This window comes from Lampris incognitus, chromosome 1 (genome assembly GCF_029633865.1).
Source record: "Lampris incognitus isolate fLamInc1 chromosome 1, fLamInc1.hap2, whole genome shotgun sequence".
In the NCBI taxonomy this organism is placed as follows: domain Eukaryota; kingdom Metazoa; phylum Chordata; class Actinopteri; order Lampriformes; family Lampridae; genus Lampris; species Lampris incognitus.
The window spans coordinates 138,404,529-138,424,471 of NC_079211.1; the positions used below are offsets into that span (position 1 = coordinate 138,404,529).

The 19,943-nt window shown below is 47.7% G+C and overlaps 1 protein-coding gene across 1 annotated transcript in view; it reads right to left on the reverse strand.

Moving 5' to 3' along the window:
* fam172a (family with sequence similarity 172 member A) overlaps positions 1–19,943 on the reverse strand; it is a 240,430-nt gene that overhangs the window by 190,055 nt on the left and 30,432 nt on the right. The window contains 2 exon segments of the mRNA XM_056288900.1: positions 16,214–16,405; positions 19,064–19,129. Of these exon segments, the coding sequence (XP_056144875.1) occupies positions 16,214–16,405; positions 19,064–19,129 (258 nt within the window).

The window sequence follows — 19,943 nt, forward strand, 5'->3', positions numbered from 1 at the left end:
ATATGCAAATAAATGTTTCTGCATTGGCAGGAGCAGTCCATTGTTAATCTAAAAGAAGCATGGGGAGGAGGAAGGGGAATAGGGGGGCATATAGATAGGTCTCTAGGTATCTAGCTTGAAGCCCCACTGATGAGATTTCACATACGGCAGCAGTGCTGTTAGGACAGGGAATACCACCACAAAATAATGTTTTCTCTCCCTCTGATCAATTTTTAATTTGGCCCATGTAGCTGAGCCCTTGGCGGGCCTGGCCCCGGTAATTATGGAGGGTTATTGACAGCTGCCTTCCCGCGGGAGGCTATTTAAAGAAGGTTTAACCCCAGAGCAAGTCCAGGACCCATGCCCGCCTTTGAAGGTGTCAAGTGCATTGATCTGAGCTGTGGGAGGTGCTGGGGCCTTCCCACCTGGAGGCATGTGTGTGTGGTGTGTGTGTGTGTGTGTGTGTGTGTGTGTGTGTGTGTGTGTGTGTGTTTACTACATGCAGTGCCACAAATTACAAGGCCAAACCAGGGCAGAGAATTCTTTGACCTCCTACACAGACACACAGGGTAGCACACAAGAGTTAACCTGCACACACACACACACACACGGACATATAGACATGTACACATACACACATACTCATACACATAATCCTTGGGCAAAACCAGGCCGGCTGGAAAAAGATATCTGACAGGCCTCTTGAGCCACTGATAGCCCCTAGGTAGACATACAGAGTCACACTGTGTGGGTAATGTTAACGTATGGCTTCACAAACTAAAACATGCACACACACACACACACACACACACACACACACACACACACACACACACACACACACACACACCTATACACACAAACACAATACAAACATACAAAGGAACAAACATGCACGCACATACACACACAAATATACGCACACATACACACATGCAGAGTTGCACACATATACCCCTTGTTTTACTGTATTATTGTCAAGAGAAATGAATAGGACCCGATCAGCAAACAGGCAGTGGAGGACAATGGACAAGACAGAGAAGAAGAGATTGGGGGAAAAAAAAGGGAAGAGAAAAACGTTTAAAATGCTTGAATCTTGAACCATGATATAGCAAATGCGGAAGCGAGGGGCGAGAAGCCGTTGCAGAAGAAGACATCATCGGGTGTAAAAGGGCAGCATGACAGAAATTAAAAGAGGATTTCTTGTGTTCGAGTTCGCCAGCCTCCCTGCCCCTTTACAGTCTCCCATTGAAATTCTGGGCAGACACAAACCCCTAGGCTTTTGACACACTTTTAAAAACACCACACCCCCTCTTTCTTTCTAGCAAGTCTCCAGTGTCACGCCTGACTGACTATCGAAGGGAGGGTAAAGAAAAGGAGGGAGGGAGCCTATGCGGGGGGAGTAGATCTAATTATTTTTTTACTAGAAACTTTATCTGTAATAAAATGTAATTGTCCTAGAGTATTTTTGCAGATTGTGTGTGTGTGTGTGTGTGTGTGTGTGTGTGTGTGTGTGTGTCTTCTGGAGGTTAGAGCACCGTTAGAAGGATACATGTACATGTGCATGGGGTAGTGGCATTTTGTGGGGAGGGAGATGGGGATCAAGGGTCTACTGTCTTACAGACTAAGTATGTGAGTAACTACAATGAATGAACACGTTTATTCCAAAATTAGATATTTACAGTGTCACCTCAAATAAATAAATAAATGAATAAATATGAAAAAAATAGTATACAACAAAATGAAACAAAAAAAACAAAGATTTTTATTAATATATTGCTGTATAAAATCATTCGTATCATTTGCAAGAATCAATCAACTATTTAAGAGTTGGCATGAGATGGGCGTCCGGGTGGCATAGCGGTCTATTGCGTTGCCTACCAACACGGGAATCACCGATCCGAATCCCCGTGTTACCGCCGGCTTGGTCGGGCGTCCCTACAGACACAATTGGCCATGTCTGCGGGTAGGAAGCCAGATGTGGGTACATGTCCTGGTCGCTGCATTTGCGCCTCCTCTGGTCGGTCGGGGCGCCTGTTCAGGGGGGAGGGAGAACTGGGGGGAATAGCGTGATCCTCCCACGCGCTACGTCCCCTTGGCGAAACTCCTCACTGCAAAGAAGCGGCTGGCGACTCCGCATGTATCAGAGGAGGCATGTGGTAGTCGGCAGCCCTCCCCGGATTGGCAGAGGAGGTGAAGCAGCGACTGGGACGGCTTGGAAGAGTGGGGTAACTGGCCAGATACAATTAGGGAGAAAAAGGGGGGGGGGGTCCAAAAAAAAAGAAGAAGTAGAAGAGTTGGCATGAGGTTAAGCTCTTACTTTTTCAAACCATATATATATATAGAGAGAGAGAGAGAGAGAGAGAGAGAGAGAGAGAGAGAGAGAGAGAGAGAGAGAGAGAGAGAGAGAGAGAGAGAGAGAGAGCGAGCGAGAACACTGGGTGTTCTGACTATACCTAGAAATGAATTCATAAATGCACATGTAAAAGGACCGTCTAAGTAAAGGAGAAGAAGTTACTGAAAGGCCATCGATGGCAGCATTAGTGTATATGCACTTCTAATATGAACAAATAAATTGCCTTGTCCCAGAAGGTAAAGGTACAACTCAAGCTCCAATCGCTGCGATGATTAAAAATTATTCCTTCGTTCTGTACTCCCTCCTTTCTCAATGACTGATTCTAAACTCGTCCCACGGCACAATCTATTGCCAGCGCCTCTCTGCCCTCCCCCCAACTCACTACCTACAACTATGGCACCCACCCTCCATCCTCTTCCATCTCAGTCTTAGGATGCAGAGCAGTGACAGGGCCAGAAGGTAATGATACAGCTGCCATGATGCAACAAGCAGACCTGTCGACTGTCAGAAAGTGAAATCATGAAGGAATAAGCTGTCATTAAGAGGCCTTCTCCCAGTAGTGGAGCTGTCAAGATGCCTGCCTTCTGCCTGCACTCTTTCTCCTCCTCTTTCCCTCACTCGCTCCCTATCTTCTGCCAGTTCCACCTCGCTCTGCTTGCACCCACTCTGTCCTACACCTCTTGTGTTCCCTTCCCCTCTCCTCTCCTCTCCTGTCCTATCATATCCAACCCCATCCACCAATCTCACGGTTTTCTCCTTACCTATACTCTCTGGTTGTCGCTGGAGAAACCTTCCTCTCACCTGTCATTTTACCGCCAGGCCTGCTAAGCGCACGCAAGTGCTCCTTTCAATGTGCTTATACTCACATTCCCACATCTGCACGCACACACGTGCACATGCTTACCGGCCCATACAACACTGCATGCACCTCCTTCTGTCCTCCCCATACACACTAAAGCAATTTTGCCCAGTATAACAGAGGTGTGTGTGTGTGTGGGTGTGTGTGTGTGTGTGTTTAGTCCACTGTCACTGTCTATGAATGCCTGTTAAGGTACATATTTTAGACTTATCATAAACACGTGACAATTTTCCAGCCTATTCATTTGTTTGGAATATAAAGCACCATGAAAGCTTGTTACAGAGACAGTAGTAGCATGCTGCATTCATCCCGCCAGATATGGGAGACAGAGACAGGCAGTAGGGTGTAAATGGTGTGTAAGAGACAGGTTGCCCTGAGATTCACCCTTGAGCGTGCGTGTACATTCGCGCGTGTAGTGGGAAGGGTGGATTCCTTCTGGGGGTCTGATTAACTAGCACAATCAGCTATTTTCCCCCCACAATCCCCTGGCAGCGGTGGTCCCATTGGAGGAGAGGAAGGGCTGACTTGAGCATCCAAGAGAATGGTGCTTCAAGACCATGTACTTCTTGTACGTGCAGACACACACACACACACACACACACACACACACACACACACACACACACACACACACACACACAAACACACGCGCGCAATCGATTTCCCTCTGTCTTACTGTGATATTCTGGTGTGTGCATGCAAGTGAAAGACTGTGCTGTGTGTGTATCCATATGTGTGTGTGCGCACATATGCAAGTAAAAACCTTCTCCGTACATCCCTGAACACACTCTGGATGACCCTTTACTGCAGGCTTTGACTTTCCGATCACCTCTACACATGAAGAAACCTCGTATGCACTGGGAGCCTTGCTATGAAACAATTGTGAACAATGGACCCTGCTGTAAACCCGAGTTTACTCAGAAAGTTACCATTTAACGACAATCCAAACTCATGGTATATGTATCTGACCGACATACCACGGTGTTCCTCCAGAGTACGCTCAACTTTTTGCAACACATTTTTCATAGACCACCTACTGTCAGATCGTTCTATTTAACTAGTAATAAAAAAAGTGTTGTTATTCTAACAGCATTTGTGAGGTGGCTTTTTGGCAGTGAGGTTGGCCACAAGAGAACCAAAATACTCCTCCTCACTTATACCTCAAAAAGGCTGAATTGATCCAACATGGATGCTAGCAAAAAGTTAAAGCAAAGCTAACCATGGCCTTGACAAATCCCTAAGCTTGAGGTTGTTTTTCGTCGATAGTTCTCACAGTGAAAAACAATGCTAGATTGTTTTTCACTGCTAGAATAATAATGATGGATTACACTTATATAGACACCCAGAGTACTTCACAGAGAAGCGGGGAAACTCACCTCAACTACCACCAATGTAAAGCACCCACCTGGGTGATGCACAGCAGCCAACTTGCACCAGAACGCTCACCACACATCAGCTTGAGGTGGAGAGGGAGGAATCAGTAAGCCAATTACACAGGGGGATGATTAGGTGGCCAGATGGAGAGAGCCAGGTTGGGAATTTTGCCAGGACACCGGGGGACCCCCTACTCTTTGCAATAAGTGCCATGGGATCCTTAATGACCACAGTGAGTCAGGACCTCAATTTAGCATCTCATCCGAAGGATAGAAGAAGTCACAACCAGTAATAAGAACAACTGCCAGTAGAAACCAGTTGTTTCCACTGGCAGTTGTTCCCTGCCTTTTTCTCCCCAATTGTATTTGGCCAGGCGGCACAGTGGAGCAGTGGTTAGCGCGGTCGCCTCACAGCAAGAAGGTCCTGGTTTCGAGCCCCGGGGTAGTCCAACCTTGGGGGTCGTCCTGGGTCATCCTCTGTGTGGAGTTTGCGTGTTCTCCCCGTGTCTGCATGGGTTTCCTCCAGGGGCTCCGGTTTCCTCCCACAGTCCAAAGACATGTAAGTCAGGTTAATCGGCCGTACTAAATTGTCCCTAGGAATGAATGTGTGTGTGTGTGTGTGTGTGTGTGTGTGTGTGTGTGGGCCCTGTGATGGCCTGGCAGCCTGTCCAGGGTGTCTCCCCGCCTGCCACCCAATGACTGCTGGAATCTGCCCCAGCATCCCCACGACCCTGAGAGCAGGATAAGCGGTTAAGATAATAGATGGATGGATGGATGGATTGATGGATGTTCGGTATATTTTTGGAGAACAATATTGTACTTTTTATAGCCAAAGCCTGACCAACAACTCGCTCTGTGGCACTCTCTCAAATATACATTATGTGACTGATTGTAGCATAAACAACTGTGTCAGACATACCACTGTCAGCTGTCTCTAAGATTGTAGAGGAGTCAGATGATGAAACTCAGCTTGTTTGCACAGTCAATAGTACCATATCAATGGCTCCAGGGCCTTCCAATTTTTTTGTCAGTGCAGCAATAGTAACTGCATTTAAAGAAATTCCCCATTATTTCATGGTATAACAGACACACACACACACACACACACACACACACACACACACACACACACACACACACACACATATATATATATATACACACAAACACACACACACAATGCTGTTCGCTTTCCATTGCAGAGAGTGCGAGGTTAATGTGGTAAATGCCAGGATGATGATATGTCGGAGTAAGTACACAAATTCTTGTTTACTATGATGAATGGGTTACACTCACACATACACACACCGTGTTCTCTGCATCTAACCTGTCACTTTGGCTCTCTGCAGCACAAGACAGCATTTCACAACTACAATAACTGCCAGAGAAGTAACCGTGCTTCACACAAACACTCGGGGAAACGGATTCTCGTGCACACACAAGCACGCATACACAAGCCTGCATGGTTGATAAACACATAAATGTGCATGCACAAAAATCACACAACAGTACATGTGGATGCACCTGTGGAATACACGTACAAACTTCCCACAGCGTTCTACTCGCCTTTGTGTAGAACAGAGAAGTCAGATGCGGAGAGGGACAGAGGGAGGATGGGATCTCCCAAAAGTCAGTTTAAACAGCAGACCAATGAAATTAAACCGCTAGCAATGGCCACATGACTATGGGATAGGTAAATAAGACATGAAAAACTGCCTGTAGCTTATTTATACAAAAAAGTAAGATAAAACACACACACACACACTGATTAGAAGCCTTGACAAATATTTACCTTATGATTGTATACGCAACATTTCACAAACAAGGTAACCCAGCCTCAGTACAGTATTGACCCAGCCGCAGTACAGTATTGATAATAATACAGTATCACAAGGGGGATATGTTTACAACTCTGCATGTGTGTGTGTGTGTGTGTGTGTGTGTGTGTGCGTGTGTGCGCGCGTGCGTGTGTGTATGCACATTCGGGTATGCACGTGTGCGTTAAAGGAAAGGATCAAGTGCATTTTGGATACTGTAAAGCATTAGATTGGAGGTTAGCGCTACAGCTGTGACTGCATACACACAAGAGCAGATATCACCTGTACTCACATAGAGGCTTCAGTCACACATGCACGAAATTAATATTGGGAAATATTCGTCTCCCATTCACTTCCATTCTATGCAAGAGAAGGGGTGAATAAAAAATTTGCTTCAGGTGGCGAAAGAAATTTGCGTCTTCGCTTTGCTTGGAGTTTATCACGTATCAGGAAAGAACCCAAAAGCAGACGGGACAACCAGGTAAGGGAAGAATCAAGTCTTTATTGAAGGGACCGATCTCAGGGGTAGAGCAGGAGTTGGCTCAGTGGCAGGTAGACGGGCAGGCAGAAGTCCATGAAAGGCGACGTTCCAGCGAAGACTGGTCCACAGTGGAGGCTTTTTAAGGGTGATGGCGATCGCTTTGATGTCAAGGGAGAGCGACGATTGCTTTGATGGCCAGCTGGTGTACCGGGGTGAAGGGGGGTCAGCAGGTGTCAAGGGCGATCGCTTTGATGTCAAGGGCGAGAGGCTGATTGCTTTGATGTCAAGGGAGAGAGGGCGTGACCAGCTGGTGTACCGGGGTGAAGGGGGGGTCAGCAGGTGTCAAGGGCTATCGCTTTGATGTCAAGGGCGAGAGGCTGTGACAGTACCCCCCCTCCAAGGGGCGCCACCGGGCGACCTACCAGGCCCGTCAGGGTGCGTCCTGTGGAAGTCCCGGATGAGGTTCGCGTCCAGGACAAGGCGACGAGGGACCCAACACCTTTCCTCTGGGCCATATCCCTCCCAGTCCACGAGATACTGCAGGCCGCGACCACGGCGACGAGAGTCCAGGAGACGACGAACAGTGTAAGCCGGATGATCGTTGATCATACGAGGAGGTAGGAGCGGGGGGGCCGGAGGAACTAGAGGGCTGGTAGAGACAGGTTTGAGGCAGGACACATGGAAGGAGGGGTGAACCCGGAGAGTGCGGGGAAGCTTCAGACGGACCACAGAGGGGTTAATGACTTTGACAATGGGGAAGGGACCAATATACCTGGGGGACAGTTTTTTAGCGTCCGATTTCAAGGGTAGGTCCTTGGTAGAGGGCCATACCTGGTCACCGGGGGAGTAGTCCGGAGCAGGGGTGCGATGACGATCCGCCAAGCGCTGGTAACGGCCGGAGGCCCTGAGCAGTGCAGCACGGGCTCGCCGCCAGGTCCGATGGCACCGACGGACATGGGCCTGGACAGACGGAACCGGAATGCCTACCTCTTGAGAAGGAAAAAGGGGAGGCTGATAGCCGTAAAGGCCTTGAAAAGGGGACAACCCAGTAGCAGACGATGGCAGAGTGTTATGGGCATATTCTACCCAGGGAAAATGTGAGGACCAAGAGGATGGGTTGGCAGACACCAGACAGTGGAGAACAGTCTCCAATGCCTGGTTAGCCCTCTCGGCCTGGCCGTTGGTCTGAGGATGGAACCCCGATGACAGGCTGACGGTGGCACCGATGGCAGAGCAGAAAGCCTTCCAGACAGCAGAAGTGAACTGGGGGCCATGGTCAGACACTATATCACGGGGAAGACCGTGGACCCGGAAAACCTCCCTGACCAGCAGATCTGCAGTCTCTCAGGCCGAAGGCAGTTTAGACAAGGGCAAAAAGTGAACAAATTTACTGAAGCGATCAACAACAGTCAGTACAACGGTGTTACCGTCGGAGGCAGGCAGACCAGAGACGAAATCCAAGGACAGATGCGACCAGGGACGATGTGGAACAGGCAGGGGGCGCAGCAGACCGGCACTGGCCCGAGTGAAAGGCTTATTCTGGGCACAAACAGGACAGGCAGAAACAAAAGACCCAGTATCCTCCGTCATGAAAGGCCACCAGAACCGCCGACGGAGGAAGGCTAGGGTACAGGTTACTCCAGGATGGCAGGTGAGTTTGGAAGAGTGAGCCCACTGCAACACACTAGATTTAACAGCATCTGGAACAAACAAGCGCCCGGGGGGACCGTTACCTGGGTCAGGCTGAGTCTGTTGTGCTGCCATGACCTCCCTTTCAATGTTCCAGGTGACAGCCACAGCCGCAACCACACAGGTAGAGGGAATGATGGTGTCAGGTTGGAGCTTGGGCTCAGACTCCTCCCCATGCACACGAGACAGAGCAATGGGCTTGGCATTCCGGGAGCCAGGTCTGTACGTCAAAGAAAAATTAAAACAACCAAAAAAGAGCGCCCACCTGGCTTGGCGCGTGGTGAGTCGCTTTGCTGACTGGATGTATTCCAGGTTCTTATGGTCAGTCCACACTATAAAAGGAAGCTCAGACCTCTCCAGAAAATGTCGCCATTCCTCCAGTGCCAATTTCACCGCCAGGAGCTCACGATTCCCCACATCATAGTTCCTTTCAGCTGGAGAGAGACGGTGAGACAGGAAGGCACAGGGGTGTGTCTTGCCATCCTCACTGGAGCGCTGAGAAAGGACCACCCCCACCCCAATCTCAGAGGCGTCCACTTCTACAACGAACTGCTTGGTTGGGTCTGGCTGGATGAGGATAGGAGCTGTAGTGAAGCGGTGCTTGAGGGCTTGGAAAGCTGCCTCTGCTACAGGGGTCCACAGGAACTGTCTGGAGGTAGAGGTAAGAGCGGTTAGTGGGGCCGCAATGCGGCTGTAATTGCGGATGAACCGTCTGTAGAAGTTGGCAAACCCAAGGAACCTCTGAAGCTGCTTACGGCTGGTCGGGCTTGGCCACTCAAGAACTGCTCTGACCTTGGCGGGGTCCATTCTCACCTGCCCATCGGCCACGATGTAGCCCAGGAAGGTGACTGAAGGGGCATGGAATTCGCACTTCTCTGCTTTTACGAAAAGGCGGTTCTCCAGAAGCAGTTGACGGACTTGGCGGACGTGCATGACATGCTCTGACAGGTCTCTGGAAAAAATCAGGATATCACCCAGATAAACAAAAACGAAACGATCCAACATGTCACATAGGACGTCATTGACCAGACTCTGGAAGACAGCTGGGGCATTAGTGAAACCAAACGGCATCACCAGATATTCAAAATGCCCCAGGGGGGTATTGAAGGCAGTCTTCCATTCATCTCTGTCTCGAACCCGGACCAGGTGGTAAGCATTGCGGAGGTCTAGTTTAGTGAACACTGTGGATCCCTGGAGAGAATCAAAAGCAGAAGTCATGAGGGGCAGAGGGTACTTATTCTTGACTGTGATGTTATTGAGGCCTCTATAGTCAGTACACGGCCGGAGGGTCTTGTCCTTCTTGGCCACAAAAAAGAACCCCGCACCAAGGGGTGATGATGACGGGCGAATAAGACCAGCCGCCAAGGAGTCCTTGATGTACCTCTCCATGGACTCCTGCTCAGGCTTGGAGAGGCTATATAGACGACTGTTGGGGAGGGGAGTGCCTGGCAGCAGGTCAATAGCGCAATCATAGGGGCGATGAGGAGGCAGGGAGAGAGCTTGCTGCTTGTTAAACACGGCTTGGAGGTCATGGTACTCTGGAGGCACCAGTGACAGGTCAGAGATCTCAGAGCTTGACACCTGACAGGGGACAGACTGAGGCAGAGCAGACTGGAGGCATATGGCATGACAGACGGGACTCCAACTTGAAATTCTGGCCGATGACCAATCAATATGGGGACTATGCTTAACCAGCCAGGGATGACCAAGTATAATGGGAACAAATGGAGAATTGATAACGAAAAAACTTAACTCCTCTTGATGGTTCCCCGACAACAGGAGGCGCACATGCTCGGTCTTAGAGGTTATCTGGGCCAGGAGTCGTCCATCCAGGGCATTAGCTTCAAGAAGCTGGTCCAGACTCACAGTGGCAAGACCTAACTGCTTCACAACACTTGCATCCAAAAAGCTTTCATCAGCTCCAGAGTCAATTAAAGCCAAAAGTTTAGTGGACTGACCTTTAAAACTGATGGTAGCTTGCAACTGGGTACATGGACGAGGAGACAGAGGGCAGACAGTTGGGCTCACGAGGATCCTCCTCCTCCCTCGTGAGCCTGCTAGTTTGACGGACGGTGAGGGCAGGAGGCGAGAAAGTGACCAGGCTGACGACAATACAAGCAGCTGTTCTTGGTCATGCGGCATTGACGCTCCTCCGGGTTGAGCCGGAAGCAGCCGAGTTGCATCGGCTCCGAAGCTGGGGAAGAGTCACGCCTCGGGCTTTCTCGGAGGACGGCAGCCTCAGTCGAGCGAGCTCGGCCCCCAGAGTTTGGAGGTGTGGCCCGTGGTAAGTTGTTGTGACCAGGAAAGCGGCGCGTCCTCTCTTGCCTTCGCTCCCGGAGATGGTTGTCCACATGAATGGCCAGGGTAACCAATTCCTCCAGCCCTCCAGGCTCGGGGTAGGAAACCAATTCGTCCTTTATGAATTCGCTTAGCCCGTTGGAAAAGCCGGCCTGGAGGGACTCGTTGTTCCATCCGCTCTCCGCGGATAGCATATGGAACTCAACTGAGTAGTCAGCGACGCTGCGGGAACCCTGGAGGAGAGAGATCAGTCTTTTTGACGCATCCTTTCCCCGCACGGGATGATCAAAAACCTGGCGAAAAGCAGTGGTGAACTCAGCGTAGGATGAGGAAGTGGAGGCCCGCATCTCCCACACCGCTGTAGCCCAATCCAGGGCGCTTCCCCGTAGAAGACCCATGATGTAAGCGACTTTGGCTCCATCCGTGGAATATGACTGGGGCTGCTGGTTAAACACAATCTCACACTGCATCAAAAAAGGGCAACAAAGTCCAAAATCTCCATCATACTTATCGGGCGGGGCAACCCATGGTTCCTTAGCCGAAGTTGATGGTGCTGAGGGTGGCAGAGCTGGAGGGGCGGGTCCTGGGCTAGCGGAGGCACTAAGTTGGGTCTGGATTCCGGAGATCTTTGAGCCGAGCTCACGGAGGGCATCAGCCATCTCCTGTAGCACCTGGCTGTGCTGGCCGAGGACCGATTCCTGGTTGGCTACAGCCTGGCAGACCATGGCCAGGTCTGTGGTGGAATGGTCTGCTGGGTCCATAGTGGCTGGAACGTACTGTCACGTATCAGGAAAGAACCCAAAAGCAGACGGGACAACCAGGTAAGGGAAGAATCAAGTCTTTATTGAAGGGACCAATCTCAGGGGTAGAGCAGGAGTTGGCTCAGTGGCAGGTAGACGGGCAGGCAGAAGTCCATGAAAGGCGACGTTCCAGCGAAGACTGGTCCACAGTGGAGGCTTTTTAAGGGTGATGGCTATCGCTCTGATGTCAAGGGAGAGCGGCGATTGCTTTGATGGCCAACTGGTGTACCGGGGTGAAGGGGGGGGGGGTCAGCAGGTGTCAAGGGCGATCGCTTTGATGTCAAGGGCGAGAGGCTGATTGCTTTGATGTCAAGGGAGAGAGGGCGTGACCAGCTGGTGTACCGGGGTAAAGGGGTGGGTCAGCAGGTGTCAAGGGCGATCGCTTTGATGTCAAGGGCGAGAGGCTGATTGCTTTGATGTCAAGGGAGAGAGGGCGTGACCAAGCTGGTGTACCGGGGTGAAGGGGGGGGTCAGCAGGTGTCAAGGGCGATCGCTTTGATGTCAAGGGCGAGAGGCTGTGACAGAGTTGAACTTTGACCGGCGAATCCGCAGCCTCAACCAATAGCAAAGAAGTGAGTGTGGTTGACCCCACTTGGTTGTAATTGGCTGTAGTTTTCTTAGTGAGCCAGGATGAAGGAGACTTTGATTGTCGCTGTCTAACCAGCCAGTGTTGTTCGACATTGCCCGTGAAAACTACAAACCGCCCCACAAGAGATGCTGCCTGGCTGGCAGTGAGTCAGCAGACAGGCACTGAATGTACATAAATGGAAAATTCATTAATAAAATCAATTCATATTTCATGGTATATACATATAACTTGTACACCAATGTCCCAAATTTGACTATGAAACTATGATGATAAGTACAAGTGAGACAATTAAGTGAAAACATTTATTTAGCTTTCTCTGGACTTCAGTGTACATTTTCCCATCATAAAACCAACAACCGCTCATGTGTGACCGACAACCACAACCAATCAGATGGAATACAAACCAGCAAACTGATTTCCGTGTGTATCACATCCTGCACTGGCCACATTCAACACGACAAGATACAGATTTCGCCTCGGCAGGCGATGGTCATTCACCTGCATTTACGCATGTGTGATCATAGCCTGAAACATTACACAACCATCAACAAACATACATCCACACACATGGAGAAAAACAACCTTCTAGATCTCAGTTTAGTGAGGCAAACCTCTCAGAACATAGCATACTGACTAAAGCGACTTTCAGCAGGTTAACCACTGTGGGAAGAAGAAGAATAAGCATGCTTAAACATGTTCCATCACTTTGGCCCACCTGCACTAATGAAACCGAGACCCAGTAGTCTCCAGTACATAAAAAAGTAAGAATGACTTTATTTATTCAGTTATACCCAAGTTTTAAAGCTCTTACAAGGAGTTTGGTTTTTTTGTTGACTTTGTGTACCCTTACAAACAAATGTGGTAGAGTCTTACAGAGGAACGTCTGTTCTATAAGATCTATGTAACCCCTTGTGGACAGCTGTGGCTAATATTTCAATTTTCCTTCAACAGGACCCTGAGTTCTCAGCCGTTAATGTTGAGTTGGCTGAATGTAAATGATAAACCTTATAATAATAGAACGTTCAGGACAACAATAATAAAGAAATAACATTTATTCTCCGGTAGGCTATTGTTTTTCTCATAGCTTTCCTTCTCTCGATTATGTATCAGAACAGTATTTACTTATCAAACAACCAAACCCCTCTCATGTTATCACAATCGACATACTATCGAAAAGGAATAACCCTCTGGAACTGGAAAAACAAATACTAGAATAAAGAATTGAAAAGCTATCAAATATATGAAGTGAACACCTTACTAAATAACCCTGACCCAATAATGAATTTGTAATATCAGACAAAGTCCTGAATACAAGCCTCCAAATAAACAGTTCAACTCAGAAAGCGCTTGGATTTCTAAACGATGAGGCCCATAAAAAACAATGGAACAAACTCCCAATAAGAACACGCTGATAGAGTTTGAATAGTCTGCTCTTACTCACGCCACCACGCAAATGATTCACGAGTGGTCCGCGGGGCCGGGCAGATGACGCAACAGGGTAGCGTTGATGAATGCCACAAGGTCCATGCTGATCACCAAAGTCCAGTGCGTGCTGAACGAATCCTTTCTCCCAGGCAGCGCTAACTAGCTAATTAGCTTCAGCGAAATCCTCTCGTCTCCAGTTTCCCTGCACAAACTACGACCGGTGTTTATATACAAAGCACAAAAAGTAAGGGAATTTGTGTTTGGTAGATTATGTCTTTGTTGTAACAATGCTTCTTGGCAATAAATCTTATACTGTTGGAAAGCCTGTTTATTTCCCTTTTAAATGGCGCCACATTTGTAAGGAACACGCATTTGTGGGATGAGCACCAGTGCTGAGTATGTGGGTTGCGCCCATGAACAATTTGCCAACTCTTCTCTGCCAATGCCAAACAGCTTATTTTGCTGTTGCTATTGACTCTTGTTTTGAGCTTCTGGTACCCCAGGTGCTGACAATCAGGTGCCTGATATAAGATTTATTGCCTAGAAGCATTGTTACAACAGAGAAATAATCTACCAAACACAAATTTCCTTACTTTTTGTGCCAAGTTTCGATGACTGTCCCCACGACAGTTCTGGCAAACGTCCACGCTTGATCGTTAGACTATATATACACTTTCACAAAGCCAGCTAAGTAAGAAAAATAACAACACGGTACGCAAAATAGCTAACGTTAAGCTAACTGGCTGTAAGCTAGCCAACTTCCACGGCAAACGGGAAGAAAGAGTAGCGAAACGCCGAGATACACAGGACTTGAAGCTGTTACAATACTTGTGCAAATCCCTAGAAGTATTTCAGTCCACAAAATAGTACTCGTTTCGACTCTAAACTCAATTTCTACCGACAAAATGATAACTCGGCAAACTTCTCTGCCATGTTCTGGAAGGCTCCCCTCGCTCTCTTTTTTCTTTTTTTTAAACTCCCCAAAGTGGTCTCTGATTGGCTTAGAGTATGTCACTCCATTAAACTGAAATTACACTGGTTTAGCTAAACAGGAATATCAAGCTCACAAAAGAATCAAATAATTAAATGCACTACTCCACTTGCTTTACCCATATTGAAACATGCATAACCGTGCACACTAGAAAATATATTTCACATATCAATATTCCCTTATTCAGCAGGCCTCTACAATTATATTCAGCTTCTGGTAGTTTGTGCATTTGTTTTGAAAGAAGAGTGCGAGATGTAATGATGTTTTGGATAACAGGTGTTTGCAACATATACAGTGATGAAGTAAATTTAGCTTTAATTGTGGTCACGTATCCCATCTGTGTGCTGTAAATTGTTTCATCAGTTTTTGTGGAGTATCCAACCCAAAGACAAGCATTTGGAATAGTCATAGCATTATCCAATCTTCTCACTCATGATCGCATTTACTTATGTTGGTCATATAGGGGCATCAAAATTGAATCTAGATTGATAAATGACCAGTGAAAAACTCCTCCTAACAGGGCGTCTAGTGTAGCGGTCTATTCCGTTGCCTACCAACACAGGGATCGCCGGTTCGAATCCCGTGTTACCTCCGGCTTGGTCGGACGTCCCTGCAGACACAAATGGATGTGTCTGTGGGTGGGAAGCCGGATGTGGGTATGTGTCCTGGTCGCTGCACTAGCATCTCCTGGGAGGAATAGCGTGATCCTCCCATGTGCGATGTCCCCTGGCGAAACTCCTCACTGTCAGGTGAGAAGAAGCGGCTGGTGACGCCACATGTATCGGAGGAGGCATGTGGTAGTCTGCAGCCCTCCCTGGATCAGTGACTGGGATGGCTCAGAAGGGTGGGGTAATCGGATGTGTACAATTGGAGAGAAAAGGGGAGAAAAATCCCCCCCCAAAAAAAACAAACCAAAAACCTCCTAACAGCTTTATGGAAATGAGCTACTGAGGAAATACAACAAATGGAAACATACAACTCTCTGGTCATGACTCTTAAGACTTATAAAGTGTCGCATCCGCGGTGGCGTAGCGGTCTAAGCATCGGCTTGGTGTCGATGCAGTTGCCCACTGGGGACTGGGGTTCGCGCCCCGGTCTCGTCAGATCCGACTATGGCCGGACTCGATGAAGCAGCAATCATTGGCAACGCTGTCTTCGAGAGGGGGGCGGAGTCGGCTTGTGTTCGTCACGTGAATGCGTCTCTGTGTGTGTCGGAAAAACAGTGGTTCGGCTTGGATTCGCCTTGTCACGAAAGTGGGGAGGCGTCTCCTTCGAGACTGCCGGCCGGAGAGATGCAGTTGGCGAACGCATGCAATACGAGGGTGGGTGTTTGAATTAAAATAGGGATCAATTGGCCACTAAATTGGGAGAAAAAAGGGAAAAATCAAAATAAATAAATAAATAAATAAATAAATAAAGTGTCGCCAGTATGATTCAAATGTCTATCCTCTTAGATACAAAGTCTCCAGTGAACGACTAAACAGCGAAGAAGAAAAAAAAACCAGAAGAATCCTTTTGTGTACTTTATGTCATTTCTCCCTGTGAATGTGTCCTACCTCCATGGCTCTGGTAATGAAGGGGATCTGTGACCCTGAGTTCAGGTCCTGGTTTATGATGAGTCTGCGGGCCCACTGGCCAGCTCGTACCACCCCGCTGCCCTGGATCAGCACCAGCAGCTTGGATGGATTAGACAAGGCATCTGGGCTCAGGAAGGTAAAACTGGTGGGCTCGTCCTCTGTAGCATCCACCTGGATGAGATGAGAGTACAGTCTGCATGATGCTACAGGTCACAGCTTTTTCGTTTACAAACTAGGTCTTATTTTCGTAGCTTTTGCCATGGTGTATATCGGTTATGATATCATTTTATTCACGGCTTCATTTTGAAAATTTTGGACATGAGACCACCACAAGACACAACTACACAATGGCATCTTACAAGCAAAATGAACAGGAGCCTTAAGCCTGTCCTTTCAACAACAATGCCAGAAAAGAAAATAACAAAGGAAACAACTAGTGACCTCAGTTACATGTGTGTACATGATTTCCTATTATTTATAACTTCTCACTTGCATTGGCTGGATAGTTATTTGATGTGACTCCTTCCTCCGGTAACTAAGATGGTAATTTCTGCGAGCTGAACCTGGAATAATCTCAGCAATGCTATAAATCATTGATAATAGGGGCATCCGGGTAGTGTAGCGGTCTATTCCATTGCCTACCAACACGGGGCTCACCGGTTTGTAACCCCGTGTTACCTCCGGCTTGGTCGGGCACCCCTACAGACACAATTGGCCATGTCTGCAGGTGGGGAGCTGGATGTGGGTATGTGTCCTGCTCACTGCACTAGCACCTCCTTTGGTTGGTCGGTTGGGGCATCTGTTCGGGGGGGGGAACTAGGGGGAATAGCATGTTCCTCACACGTGCTATGCCCCCTGGCGAAACTTCTCACTGTCAGGTGGAAAGAAGCTGCTGGAGACTCTACATGTATGGGAGGAGGCATGTGGTAGTCTGCAGCCCCCCCCCCCCCCGGATTGGCAGAGGGGGTGGCGCAATGACCGGGACAGCTCAGAAAGGTGGGGTAATTGGCCGGATACAATTGGGGAGAATAAAGAGGGGAAAAAAGCAACAACAACAAAAAATCATTGATAATAATGGAAATTCCAGATAATCACTTTTAACTTTCACTTTCCTTTTTCGCTTGCAAACACATGGTTTAGATACTTGAGTTAAACTGGACTTGTTGAAACATGGCTGATGCTCATGTTCCAGTGTCCCATAAGACACCATTGTAAAGCTGTGTCCAGCAGTGGTCCCATGTCTAAGATCTCTAAAATTAAGCTTAAAAAAAAACCCCACAGGAGTCATCTTTTATCTACTACTACTACTTTCGGCTGCTCCCGTTAGGGGTCGCCACAGCGGATCATCCGACAGGAGTCATCTTTTATAAGTAGCAAAAAAAAAAAAAACAAATCAAAACCATAAAATCAAAAACAAACCTCAGCTCAAGTTCATGTGCATGTCATGTTCATTTTACTCTGAAGAATGATACGGGTTTGTAGATGGAAAGTGTACTCCACGTGACTTTAAAAATGTTTATAACCATCTAAATATTAACTTTGAGGATTAAGATAAAGCCTTTCCACGGTTAAGAGAGCGAGCAGAGGACCGATATTGAGAAAGAAACCGGGTGTGTTTGTAAGCGCTTGTGTATGTGTGTGTCCGCATTTGTTTGGGCAGTTCATCTCCACCCTCCATCCTTTGCATCCTCCCCAAGTATACCACGACAATCTCTAGGGAGACACACACTGTCCATAAAAACCATGGGTGGCAGCTGCAAGAACTTAATCCAAGCAGACAAAGGGAGCCGAGCGGGGGAGAAAGTTTTAGCCTCTCTCTTCTTTTTCGCTCCCTCGTTCCCTCCCTCTATACTTGGCTGTGGTTAATCTTCTTAAAATCTGCGGTCACAAGTTCAATACCATGCAGGTGGACGGACCCACCGCTAACACACACACACGCGCACGCACACACACACACGCACACACACACACACGCACACACACACACACACACACACACACACACACACACATATGCGGGTGGGCATCAAAAAAGCAGAACAGAGCAATTTTCCAGAGGAATAATGAGATAAATAGGGCAGGGAGATAAACCAGTAAAAGTGTATACGGGCTAATGAAAGGCGCGAAGTCCCCGGCTAGGTGATTTATGTTCACTGTTAGCACCGCGGCTATTTCCCCTGCTCTCCTAAACACAAGCAGCGCCGAACATCTCATAAACAGAGGCTGAAAAATGATCGCAACTTTTATAAAAGTGGGGAAAAATAAAGTGTGGTTGGCAAACTGGGGTTCAAAAAAACAAAAAGAAAAACACGTTTTTCGACAACAAATGAGAGGGATCAAGTATGCGCTCTGATCCCGGATGAGCCCGGTGCAGAATAATTCTATGACAGCAGAGTAGAAAGTCCCCTTCAGCGCAACTGAATGCAAAACAGATTAGGCGTCAGCTCGCTGTGCCTCTGTGCCTTTGAAATGACACGTCATAATAGAGTTAATTTGTTGAGGAGACACTTTTGCACAAAGGACATAAGCGCGGGGGGGGGGGGAGTGAATGAAAGTGTAAGAGAAGTAAGAGCGTGAGTGAGTGAGAGACAGAGAGAGAGATCGCTAAAAAAAAATATATAAAAAAATGGAGAGCTGAAAAAAAAGCCGGTTCCTCCCAATCCCCTCTTTTTGTATTTTTTTTCTTCTCCTAACAGGACCCTCAATAACATAATCACACTCTGGCGCTCAAGCATTTACGTCAATTTTCATATTTAATACCCACTTTAATCCTCAAGGGCATAAATCAAAAAACAGGGAAAAATGCCTCTTTTCACTTTGGGTACTTACTGGCAAGATTTCTTTAGTCATGTTGCACTTTTTCTCCAGCAGCTCATAAACACACTGAGTGATGATCTGGACAGGGGGAGGAAAAAGAAACAGGACACACATAAACACACACACACACACACATTACATTACACTGATAGTGCGGTCTAATACAATGAATAAATTTGTATTGCTCTTTTTACAAATTCATGAGTGCAATCCAACTACACTCTTTCTTACAATGTGTGTGTGCGTTCATGAACAACACATTGAAAATATCATCATGGCTGCACACAGAATTGAAAACACTGTACGGAATGCCCCTTTTGTCCTTAGGTATGTGTGTGTGTGTGTGTGTGTGTGTGTGTGTGTGTGTGTGTGTGTGTGTGTGCATGTGTTTAGCTAATTGGAGGGGTCTGGATTGTATTGTATGAGCTGCACGCATGCATGTGTGCGCGTGTGTGCGTGTGTGAGAATTACAGTGCAGTGAGAGTATCGGGGTTGTAACTGCCAGCAAAGGAAATCTCCTGTACAAGCGGAGGGGCTGATGTGAGTTATGTTTATCCCCGCAGCCACAGCACTAAAGAACCTTGTACACAGAGTCATTCCAACCCCAGGCCAACCCTTTCATGGTTCAGTGACATCAACAAATTTCTTCTTCTTTTCTTTTTTCTCTCTCTCTCTTCCCTTTCCCCTCTCTTCTTGCCTTTGTGCCACTAAGCTGAAAACATCGAAACACGCTTTGTGCAAGTGTTTTTGATTTCGAGACGACAAGAGGGAGAACGAGAAAAAGAGAGAGAGGATTAAAAGCAGGACGACAGAGACACGAATGGCACACAGTGACCACCTAGCATCAAGCTGCGTTAGCGGTATTAGCGCTCTGATGTGGTTTCTACCCATC